This window comes from Nilaparvata lugens, chromosome 4, assembly GCF_014356525.2.
Source record: "Nilaparvata lugens isolate BPH chromosome 4, ASM1435652v1, whole genome shotgun sequence".
NCBI classification, from domain to species: Eukaryota; Metazoa; Arthropoda; class Insecta; order Hemiptera; family Delphacidae; genus Nilaparvata; species Nilaparvata lugens.
The window spans coordinates 29,783,220-29,796,334 of NC_052507.1; the positions used below are offsets into that span (position 1 = coordinate 29,783,220).

At 34.1% G+C, this 13,115-nt stretch overlaps 1 protein-coding gene across 1 annotated transcript in view; it reads right to left on the reverse strand.

The window, feature by feature from the left end:
- The window catches only part of LOC111048549 (5'-3' exoribonuclease 2 homolog), a 62,826-nt gene that overhangs the window by 39,259 nt on the left and 10,452 nt on the right, over window positions 1–13,115 (reverse strand). The window contains exons 8-15 of the mRNA XM_022334461.2: window positions 12,296–12,505; window positions 10,085–10,213; window positions 6,819–7,118; window positions 5,128–5,235; window positions 3,947–4,036; window positions 2,760–2,916; window positions 1,798–1,972; window positions 683–739 (exon numbers count right to left, since the gene is read on the reverse strand). Of these exons, the coding sequence (XP_022190153.2) occupies window positions 683–739; window positions 1,798–1,972; window positions 2,760–2,916; window positions 3,947–4,036; window positions 5,128–5,235; window positions 6,819–7,118; window positions 10,085–10,213; window positions 12,296–12,505 (1,226 nt within the window). The remainder of the gene's footprint in view (window positions 1–682; window positions 740–1,797; window positions 1,973–2,759; window positions 2,917–3,946; window positions 4,037–5,127; window positions 5,236–6,818; window positions 7,119–10,084; window positions 10,214–12,295; window positions 12,506–13,115) is intronic.

Genomic DNA, 13,115 nt, shown 5'->3' on the forward strand with positions numbered 1-13,115 from the left:
AATTACACATTCGAAAGAGTGGAAAGCTTCAAATATCTTGGTTCTATTATCACAGAAGATAACGATGTTGAAGTTGATATAAAAGCAAAAATAGCGGCAGGAAATCGATGTTATTATGCACTTAGCCAATACTTGAGATCCAAAACACTATCAAGGAAAATTAAACAACAAATCTATGAAACTGTTATAAAGCCAGTTGTGTTATACGGGGCAGAAACCTGGGTTTTGAAAAAGAAGGATGAAGACCTACTGAGTATATGGGAACGGAAGATTCTGAGAAGAATATACGGTCCAGTATGTAATTGATGGAGAATGGAGACTTCGTTCGAATCAAGAGCTGCGTGACCTGTACAGAAAACCACCTATTGTACATGAGATCAAAGTGAGACGCTTGAGCTGGTTGGGTCATGTAGAAAGAATGAGCGATGAAAGAGCCGTTAAAAAAGTTTTCAGAGAAAACCCAGGCGGAAGAAGGTTGAAAGGACGTCCACGCAAGCGCTGGCTGGAGGATGTGGAAAATGATCTCCGGAAAATAGGCGTTAGGGGATGGAGACGCAAGACTGCCGACAGAGAGGAGTGGAGAGGCATTCTTGAGGAGGCCAAGGCCCTGGATGGGCTGTAGTGCCATGGAGTAAGTAAGTAAGAATATTATAATAGAAAATATTACCAAATATCAACTTACACGGTGACTGAATTGAGCCTTACAACAGGCAAGCCCAACACTGGAGATGGCAATGACCTGGAAATAACAAAAAATATATAAATTTATTTTTCAAATAACTGCTCAAAATTATAAAGTGCTATTTTTTCAGGGGCTAGGCATTATACTGCCGGTATCGAAATAGGAACTAAATGAAAATAATAATGATGATTCAACAAGAACCTACAGTTGATTCGAAATGAAAGTTTCTCAGATCCGCAAGTTCTCAAATTGTCTTGTGTATAAAATTAATTAACTAGAAGGTTTTGTTAAATTATGTTTTATAGATGAAAGGAAAGGTTAGGTTTTGGCTTTCAAATGGCAGAGTGTTAATATTATTTGAAATGTTTTGATAATGTTGGATAGTTAAAACAAATAACAGAGAGTTGACATACTTAAAAATTTGAAATACCAGACAATATGAATTACACCTTTCAAATTAATGTGTAATAAGCTCCACTTCTAATAATGTACACGTAACCCAACGTTAGTAGACAGTAGTCTGTCTACTAACTTTGCACGTAACCAACATACTCAAAATATAATTGGAAAGTGGATGTACTGGGAGTTTTGAAATTCACTTGATTCTATGGAAATGATACAATTCCCACGTTATAATATTTGCCTTTGCTGTATTAGCATTAATACCACTGAATCATGTCAATAAAATCATATGCATCTTATAGTACCTAATATGCAATGAAGATTATTACTTAGGTATACATGGAATGCGTATTAACGAACAATGAGCCAGCATACGAGTATGTTCACGATATAACGAAAAATACCGACAATTTTAAAAGTTGTTTAATCTTAAATGTAATTTTTCAAATTCAAATAATCTTTATTCACAAGAAAAAAAATGCAGCAGCAGAGACAATATGCATAATGAATATTCCCCATAAAGACAAGTCTGGGTGAGGAGAAAATTGTACTATGATTTTTTTTTGAAATTCATATCTCTCTTGAATAAACCAAGAACCATACATTACAAAAGTTGACCAACTCTTCAGAAGAACAAATAATGAAGTTGGTGGTACGAATATAAAATTGAGTATTCAATAATTTCTTATTGAAATTGATGAATCATCACTTACCCTTGGTACGAGACACACTCTTCAGAAAGCAATATACGGCCTCTCACTCCTTCAGTTGATAGTTCAGTTTCTGTCGAGAACAATGTTTTGTTTTTATAGAGTCCAGCCATGAAAGAGTAGCTTGGATGCTGATGCCCAATGTACAGCCGATCATCACCCAACTGATTCCTTTTTCCTATAGAACAAATTAAACTTCTGTTAGAATCATCACGTACATTCATAGAAATAGGAATTTACTGAACAATTTATTTAATCAATATCTTTGATTGTGGCAATTATTTAGAAGAAAAACAAAGATGTTAGGCCGGTTGCAGACAAACCACTATCGCATGTGGGATGTGGCAGCTACTATTTTCCTTCTGTGGTACCACAAACGAAGCGCATATGGAATGCATTGGCAGGCATGGCAGTGGCACTGATAATAATAATTGTGATACTTCCACATGGCGTTGCACGCTGTGATTGCGATTATTTCCCTTGCGATTGTGGTACCACTGGTTTGAGCACCACGCTTCCCCTAGCTTCTATACCACAATCGCACTAACGAGCGTTTTCTCAAATGTAGTATGAAAGACTCTCTGCGTTAGTCATATTGTTCTATGGTATGTCGGTCCCACATCCCACATGCGATAGTGGTTCGCCTGCAGCCGGCCTTAATCTTAGTGGTTTATAAAAATAGCTACCGGAAAAAGTTGATTCAATAATACCTTTGTAATCTACAATCCATAGACACCATGCATTGGAATGTTTCTGTTTGTGATACTATGGAAGGAATACTGTTATCAAAGAAGGTGACTTTATACGATACCAAATATACGAGTACTTCCAATTTAAATGTTGAAGGGAATTTCAATGTTCAATTGTGGTTTAAATGAGATAAAATTAGACAAAAATTGGTCGATAGATAATTGCATATAACCTTAGTTATAGATTTATGTGATTTTGTTGAAATATTGTCTTACTTTCGGCATCAGTCAGTAGAGGATAGTAATCTTTCAATGCCTGCCTTAGGCGAACTTCGTCAACAAAAGGTAATAGAGCTACTCCTTGCCAGGCGAACTTTTTTCCGTTGAGATCAATTTTGAAATCCTCAGGATAGAAATCTATTATTTGGGAATCCTGAAATAAAAAAATAATTTCATATATTACAGAAGAATCAAGTAAAATTACGGAAATCAATAACATAATATACTAGGCTGATGATTTCAAGCTCACAATTTGATACCGATATACACCTCAGATGTTTAGGTCGTGCGTTTCTGGGAAAACCTCTGTTACTGTTGCAATTGTAGTTTTGGGATTTAAACGTATTCGAATGAAACTAGAATTACTGAGTATGAATCGACTAAAATTAATTCTGGAGTAATACTGAGAAGGTTGAGCTCCAGAAAAGGTTTGTAATAGCAATAATTTATTGCCAATATATTTTAAATATTGCAGTATTAGTCAATCTGCTGTTATATAAGATTTGTGAGCTTTAAGAGTAGGAGAATGTGGAGAGCTGGAGTGGCTACTATAGCCACACTGAAAAAATAACCTTAAATACATAGTCAACTGAAATACTTCAATGGCATGAAAACGAACGGCTAAAAAGCCGAATCGAGATCAACATAGAATATGAGGTTGAAGTTAGGGTTAGTGTTGGATGTTATGTTTTAAATGGATATATTCTAGTAATATTTAGAAATATGTCATCATTCAAGAATTTTATAATAGTTTGATTGTTGGAATTCGTAAATGTCACAACATTATTTTATTGAATTAAACTGATAAGGACTTCACTCCCAAATCATGAATCCAAATAGTCGAGAATTCAATCAATTATTTAAAACTAACTTGAAAGTTATTTTATTATTATTATGAACTTAAAAGTCATCGATTTAACGGATTTAGCAAAACTAGTTGTTCGATTGAAATTTGAAACTTTAAATTGAAGGAATTCAACATGGATCATGGATGAGTTTTTGACTAATCATGAATCAGTTTTTAGCCTTGACGCATATAGTAAATTACTCATTATTTTAGAAAAAAATAAAAATCGAATCTAACTCTAACACAATAATATATCAATACTGTTACGACATGAATGGACATATGTAAAAGAATTATCATAATGAAAAAATAGAAAGGATTATTTATAAGGACTTACAGGATTTTTCATAAGATCAGCCCAAGGTTGTGGAACATGGGAACTACTAGCTGCTGGGAATACTCCCATTAGTTGCTCCAATGGCTGGAACTGTAAAAAAAAATAATATCAAAGATGAAAATCACAAAATAATAAATGAGACGAAAGCATTTTTTATAATTTCAAGAGTTAAATGAAGAAATCCATCAATCGTAGAGCTTTAACCTCTAAATGTGTACCGTGTTAACCGTGACCCGGACTAAAATGTTTACATGTGACAAAAATAATAATCTCATTCAACATAAATGATATTCTTATAAAACTGTTGCTTTTTCACTCAACATATCATTATTAGCTGAGAGTTTCATGTAAAAAAATATTATCAATGCCTGGTTTCACCAAGCTCGGTCAAGATATTTAAACATGGCCAAGCCGGGTACGCTTAACAACAATTCTGTGCACTGAAATTATTGATAGTAACAATTGCCATAGAAAGCATACGTAGATACGTACGAGTACACTCCTTGTACACCAAACCTGATTTGATCATAGATGGAAATACTGTAAATTAGAAATTGAATTTGTTCAAATGCTAATTAATGATTAATTACTATCAAACGAAAATCCTATTTAAATTATCATCTTTGGGGTAATTTACAGAATTTAATTGGGATTTTCTTTTAATAATAATTAATGATTTGATCATGTTCAAATGCCTTGACAGAGCTAGGTATCAGAGTTGAACCTTGTTGTTCATTTATAAACATCGTATGGAACAGTTACAGAAGAAAATTATAAATCAGGCGAGATGGAGCTCACTTGAGAGAATACTTACCAATAAAATAATCAATTGTATAATTGAATTACATTTGAAAAAAGTATTTTTTCCTCTGAAATACAACATAATTTGTTCCCAAAGGAACTTGAGCTTAGTGAGACATTGATATAGTAGATTCAATCAGGGACTAGATTGGTAACATAAAATTAATATAAGTTAATCAATTGGATACGAAACACCTCATCAGTATCAAATGATGCAATCTGTAACGCATGCATTATTTGAATAAAATTGGAATGCACTGATTATACACAATATTATTGAATCTATGTAATCATTAATGATACTAAAGAAAAATAGATTATTCGACTAACGTTCATCAATCATCTTAGAAATTTCTGTTTGTAACAGTTACTATACTCACCGGTTTTGTATTTTTCTCAAAGTCAATTGAGACACGCGCTATGTCGACAAAGTCTGATGCAAAGGGTGCATAATGGTAAGGAAAATACCATTCCCATGATGCACAGCCCTGAAACAATTAGCAAACGTCATGATGAGATAGGTTCAAAAAAACATCAACATAGCATTTTTTGAAAGGTGAAGCACTGACATAGACAGATTGTGACTTCAATTTGATAAAAATAGGTTGGTGAGATTATATTTTTTGATGTGTTCAAGCGGGGCGCAGGAGTCGAATTATTCTTTTCTAGGATGTGATTATTTAAATACATTTCAAAATTCAAGAGAGCCTATTATTTAGAGAAGCGCAAAAAATGTATATCATCACAGAACTATTACAGAACAAGATAAAGTCAGTCACTGAAAAGTCAGTCATTAACATCTATAATCACATCGGTTAATCGATTCAATCAAACATCACATTACAGTTCATACTGTATCTATTGAAACGTTCAAAGTTCGATGCAAAAATCAACTTGTATATATCTATTGATATGATGTTTAACCAAGGAGCTTTATGTAAAGAGCCTGACGTTTCTTGAAATCAGACTTAAATCAAATCAATTCCTTTGTACAAAGACACATGATACACTAATTACAAAATATACAAAGTATAAACTAGTAAAGTGACTTGAATATATTCTAGACTTTGTATAAAGTTTCTCATGAGGTGAATAATTTTAAATTCAAATTGATAGCCTAATCAATAGTAACTCTATCATAGAACAGCGTTACATTTCAAAACAAAACCAGCAGAATAAGCAAAAATCAGCTCGAAATTGGTTTCGGCTTCAATCTAGGGGATAGTTTTTTGAAGCTCGTCGGTAACTATGGCATGGATAAAAGATAGCATAAGAAGATATTTCATAATATAGGCCGTTAATGTTCCAAATTTCAATATGATTTTTTGTCAACTCAAGCCGATTATGTCTATCCTATTATATTAAGCGAGCAATTTCTGTATATCTGTTTATATTTGGTTATTTATGTTTATTTATTTATTTCATTGACAATATTACAAATCATAATCATAATAAATATAATATGATTGGGAGAAGACAACAGGCATAGCCCAAAACTGTCTTCTCCCAAATTTTTACAAATAGAAGTTTCAAAAAAGAATAAGGTTAAGATACAGGTTGTTCAACGTATCTCGAAAACGGCTCTAATGATTTTCACAAAATTTGGAACAAAGTAGGTTTATGATATAAAAATTCGATTGCACTAGGTCTCATCCTTGGGAAAACTCGCTGAGCGACATTAAAAGGATAACTCATCCTTGGCTAAAACAGCTGAGACTTTCGTCGTCTGTGGATGGTAAAAAGTGAGCGAGTGATTCAGTGGAAAATCAAAATATCGCATCCCCGAAATTCATAATATAAACACGATCATTTTAGAGAATTGTGTTCTGTTTATCAATAAATAAAAATAACGAGCGAAGCTCGGTGCCCCGATATTTAATACAGTAAGAACAAGTGAGAGTGAGAACAAATGAGAGGGTGAGAGTGTAAGAGCGGCACCGTATGAGATACTACCAGCGTCACATTGCTTCACCAGTAAGAACTACTAGGACTATCAGCTTGAAATTTGGAACATAAACGCCCTATACCATAGGATATCCCCTTAATGATAATGGATCTGTTACATGCTCACCTGATAGTAATAGCGGAGTACCCAGCTGAGACCACGTACATACTGCAAAGCAACCTTCTGTCGGAAGTCGATGTTGTTGGGCGACACGTCAAACTTGGACTCGTAGTAGCGGTCCTTGAACCCGCTCTCCCAGAGCCGCACCTCGTCGGGTGGGTCGGGCTCCTCGTCATCATCATCCACCTCCTCGTGTTTCCGCTTTTGGCCGCGTGGAGAGTTGTCGTCGCTTCTCTGCTGTTGGTTGTTGCCGCCTCCGTACCGGTTGTTGTAGTTACCCTGCTGCTGGTTGTTGTTTCCACGACCCTACTCAAAAAACAACGCTTCTGATGAATTCGGTTCAGTGAAGATGTTACGATTAGAAGATTTGAATGGTCGTTGCTACATAGAGAAATAGTTATTTGTTGACCGAGCAAAGTGAGGTCCAAGATTCAAGTCGACGGTTTTGCATTTCTCTTTATGTTCAAATGTTTATATGTTGCATTTACTGCGAAACGCGGTAATAGATTTTCATGAAATTTGACAGGTATGTCCCTTTTTAAATTGCGCGTCAACGTATATACAAGGTTTTAGGAAATTTTGCATTTCAAGGATAATATGTTGAGCATATACGTTTGACAGATGATATATGTTGCGCATTTACGGCGAAACGCGGAAATAGATTTTCATGGAATTTGACAGGTATGTCCCTTTTAGAATTGCGCGTCAACGTATATACAAGGTTTTTGGAAATTTTGCATTTCAAGGATAATATAAAAGGAAAAAGGAGCCTCCTTCATACACCAATATTAGAGTAAAAGTCATAATTTTGCATTTCAAGGATAATATAAAAGGAAAAAGGAGCCTCCTTCATACACCAATATTAGAGTAAAAGTCATACCATAGAACTATTCATCTTAAACCAGCTGTCGAGTGGATTATAAATTTCATGCAATGACGCATGCAATTAATGTCTCAATGTAACTTGATAAAAAATCAGCTGTCGTGTGGATTATTACATTCAATGAGGCATGCAATTGATAACTCGAAATAGCATAGTATTTTCTCCCGACTTTTCTCTGCTTTCAACCACTACCTCCGTTTACGGAGGTAGTGTTTCAACTCGGTAAGCTTTTAATGATGATAGCACAGTTCTGTTGTTTACAACAAATTATTAGCATTGTCGGTACAACAGCTTAAACAGCCATTAGTTTTTTACACACCAATATCTCGCCGACACGACATAATTTACTCTGATTGACAGTATTAGAGGAAACTGTGGTTTATAACTGTGCGAGGTCTACTGTTTTCAAAACTACTACTATATCTAGAGTGAAAAATGCCACTTTTTCTCCCTGAGGAAAAAGATTGATGACCGAGGGGAAGCCGAGGGCAACAATTTCCCCTGAGAGAGAAAACATTTTTCACTCGTGATGTACACAACATTTTTCCTCCACCTACATTTTTATAAAAACTGCAAATAAAATAATTTGTAAAAACTTACGTGACCAGTTGTCAACATAACCTTAAAAGTAAACAACTGGCTTGTAATCACAGTTCACCGCCGACAGCGCTATGCGCTATCTGTCGACAAAAGTTGTAACAACAATGGCCGACTCATAACTACATGTTCGCGTTCCAAATTTGATTAGTTGATGGAAAATATTAGTTGGCTGGTATTTTGAATAACAAATAACATGGAATATAAAAAAAAATATTTCTAAATTTTTATAGTAAACTAATAGTATGTAATAGGTAATTTTAGCATACAAACATATATTTCATATGTTAATCGAATTTCTGGTTGAGGTATTTAATTTAGTTAGCTCAATGACTACTCTATTATGCTTCCTCATCTGAGCTTAGACCTTTTAACCCATTTCCAATGTAAGTTTTTTTTAAATAGAGATGCTCCCCATGTTATTTAAATGGAGTTACTTTTCCTCCCTAGGGAGTTTTTCTGTTTTTTTAGTACCGAGAGTGAAAAAGTGACACTTTAGTATTATGTTCCAGGGAGTAAAGTAAGTACTTTAGATAGTAGATTGAGGAAAAATATATTTCCATACAAAGAACCGTAGAGAAAATATAGCAGAAGTAGATATTCCATGGTATAGGTCATTTTTGTTCCGAATTTCAACCCGATTGTTTGTTAGCTCCAGATAATTACTGGCTGTTATTACTATTTTGGCCGGGTGAGAGTGTAAGAACGGCCGAGTACCAGCGTGAAAGACTACCAGCGTCACATAGCTTCACGAAAAAGGACTACTAGGACTATCGGCTTGAGGGAAATTTGGAACAGAAACATCCTATACCATGGCATTATCTTCTTATGCTATTTTTTCTCTATGGTTGTAATCAATTTTCATTTTAGGGCTAGATTTTCACCTAAGTTATTAGGGCTACTGAAATTAGAGCTATTGAAACATAATGAAAGTAGTTATCAAGTAAACGTTTTATTTTATCAAAACACAACTAGCCATTTTCTTGAAAAAAGTTGTGTTTTGATAAAATAAGAACGGTACTTGATAACGTTGATTGTTTCTATATACGTAGATATAGTGAGATTCACGATTATCGAGTCAGTATATTTGAAGAGAACTCATTGTTGTCACGCTTCACATTTCGTTTTCCACTGCCTTCAGTAGTAGGAAGATGTTATTCAAGCCAAAGCCATCCCGATATATATCTGAGCTAACAATAATGGTTGATTCTTCTTGATAATGATCAACTCTATCTCAAATATTCTACAATAAAATATATTTTTCATAATTGAAGAGACTTGAAATGTAGTCAAAAATCCACTTTATTTTTATAAAAATTATTATTTCACAGGATATATATTTTTCATGATTTAATAATTATATTTTCACGATTGAGGTGAATTATTTTAGTAAGTTCATAATATTTACACAGTACACAAATAATTCGACAACTATACTGAGCAGAAGAAAGATAGAAAAATCTGCTTTGTCTAATGAAGTACAAGGATAGCATACTAATATTAAACAGATGCTGACTCCAATAATACATAAGTAGATAGCGTTATGTATGTGTAAACAGGTACTATCGTTCAAATAGGACGATTTTTTCCTCTATTTACATATTATACCATATACATATTTTTTCAAATTCAATACCACACTTATAAATAAGTATCGATATTCAAAAGAATTGCAAAGTAAGAGTTCAAGTTCATAGTTTGAACTTTCTAAATAAAATTAAATCTAATGAAAAATTATTGGAAAAAATTCAAACACAATTTGTGTTGAATGGCAGAATAACATTAATCGTACCTGATAGAATTCAGTGGCTCTTTGCATTCCCTGCATCCTCATCTGATACGCTTCTTGGCGAGCATTTTGTATGGGAGCCACTCCTCCTCCTCCTCCACCTCCTCTTCCTGATCCCCCTCTACCTAGAGCCTGAACAAGAGGAAGGAAAAATGATATCAATCATTAATATCACCATAATAGTCAATGATGATAACACTGTTAAATGTAATCAATATAATATTGACCAAGAAATAAGGTCGAAAAAAACCCAGAATTATTGAAAAATAATGGTTGAGTTTCGAGTTGAGAAGTTCAGTATCGACAAACTAACTTATTTATTCATCCATTTTTACAAAATTATTTAAAAAATTTAGTGCACATTGAGTGGGATTGACAACTTAAGTATTGTTTTCATTACACTTTATAGGAACAGCAGAACTAAGTTGGTACGACAATATTTAAACACTTCTTTGAGAATCTATCTGAATTTGTGGTAGGGCCATTGTACTGGAAATTTATTGAAAAGCATACATCAATACGACGGATGTAATTTGGCCTCCTCAAAATATAATGTTACAAAAAAACCGGTAAAACACTGGAATCCATCCCTTTGTGTTGCGTTCAGTCAAAAGTCTGCTGTATAGGGACTCATGGAGGATTGGATAGTTGAGACCTTTTTCTCTGATATAAACAGTATTCTATAAACTTTATTTTCTTCTCAATCTTCATCTCTTGTTAACGATTTTTCTATACTTTTAAATAATTGAATGAACTGATACGAATGATGAATCGTTCCCAGCGGATAAGTTTTAGGTTTTGCTTGCTGGGTAGTCGCCATAGGAAAATAATTAAAAGGAGAAATATTTCAATAAACTTGATAATAGTATATTCAAGTTTTGTATTTGGCTGTATTATTATTTATGCTTAATTTCTGAACTTACTTATGATTGATTTAAAATCTAGGTTTTATGCTTCTCTAATTAAAATTTTCTATATTGTTTTTGCTCAAATGACAAATAAATTTAGTTGATTTGATTTGATTCATCACCCTAGCTAAGAAAATAAAAATTGATTTTTCTATTCAATATCTCAGGTATAAATTTATAAGTATATTATTTATTTGAATTGGCAACAGAAATAAGCTGATAAATATGACTATAATATTCATTGAACTAGGTTCATACAACTTCTCTTCCAAGTTTACATTGATTTTTTAATAAAACATGTTTGTTCCTCATTTGCAGTTTCTCATTCCTGCGACTTTATAAGACTTAGGTTTCTTAAATTGAATTTATCGCATTGTACCTCAACTCTCTTATCACCTTCCAGATCCTGATATAGGCTACATGTTTCTCTCGAAGATCTTTTCCATCCCTACTCAAGGGGAGGTCCATATTTGAAACTGGTTTAAAACTATAAAACTGGTTTAACTAACTGGTCTAGTACTTGAACTGATTCTCCAATTATTTACTGAGATTGGTTGAATCATGAAGAACAGTGGTAACGAACAAATTTATCTCAAATTTCTTACTATAGCTTGAACGATACTAAGTAAGCTACCGACTCAAGCTATAGGCTTATCCTATAATGTTTTTTAACATATAATTAAACTACTTCTTTGTATATTATTCTTCTTCTTGTATGGCTCTACAGCCCATGGTGAGCCTTGGCCTCCGCAACTATCAACCTCCACACATCTATCGTCTACTATGCCTCTCCATCCCCTCACTCCCAAACTCCTAACATCATTCAGCACCTCATCAAGCCATCTTTTCCTGGGTCTCCCTCTGTGTCTCCTTTGTATATTATTAGTATTGGACAAATGAATAGTTCAAAGTTATATTTATTCAGTGGATGTAGGATTAATTTCAATAGTTGAAAAGAACAAAACGCCTTTTGTCAGAATTGTTCTTCAGTCAGTGAAAATTACTCTAAAAGAACAGTGCAAAAATATCTCTCAGAATGTTGGTCCAAAAATTAATATGAAATCAATCAAGTCATTTCTAATTGTTGTTGCCATGGCTACCGTTCTAATTTGCTGCTAGTTATGAAAGTAATAAGGTTGAGGGATGATACGAAAATAATAAAAACATTATATAACATGCAAATAATCAGGTTGAGAGGAAGATGTTCAAATAACCATTATAGAACATAATATCCCAAGTTTTGTTCGGCAATAATCTATTGTCAACAAGAAATGTTTTTTTGTTGAGAGAGAGGGAAGTGACTTACTTGGGGCGCGAATTGGCCGGTGGGAGTCCAAGCGGGGCGATCGTTCATCTTGGCCATTTTTTCACGTCTCTTTCTCTGGCGATTTCGCTCCTTGAACATGAGCTCAGTTTTTTGCCGGTTTTTGAATATTTCATCTTCCATTTCTCCAAGGTCGGACATAATCAACTGCACTCGATTCAAGTTCACCAGGCCGCTTTCAGTGACAAAGCCCTAAAATGTAAACATGACAACTATAATTATGACTGCAATTCAAATAAAGTATTTAAAATATTCTAATATTATGCCGACCAGATAGCCGAGTTAACTACAGCGTTGCACCGTTCAGTCTGCTAGTGCTCTCTGGTCGCGGGTTCGAATCCCGCCGAATCCCATCGAATAGGCATGGACATTTGATCATCTCATAATTTACCCTCGCACTTCCCATTACCCACGCACAAGAAAAAAGCTCATGTGAGCATCATCCGCAAAAAATTACATACTGTCACGGCATATTTTCCAATAAAAATAGAAACAGCATTAATTAAAAGAATTTTGAAAGTAGGCGCCAATCTCTGAGTTCATTATCTCCTAATGCCGATAACAGAGAGCCTTAAATCCTTCCATACAGCTGATAGATTTATTGGCCCAAAACAAAAATATTCTACAGATGATAATATTTTCCAAATTATTAAAAAATTAAAGTAATTCCAAATAAAAAAAAAATCAAATTATATTCACCACCCATCCTATTCCCTTCCTTAATTTGGCAATTGAGTGTGACGTCACATCTCGTCTCACATATACGTCGTTATCGTATCGATCGTATCGTGTCGGCCGGTTC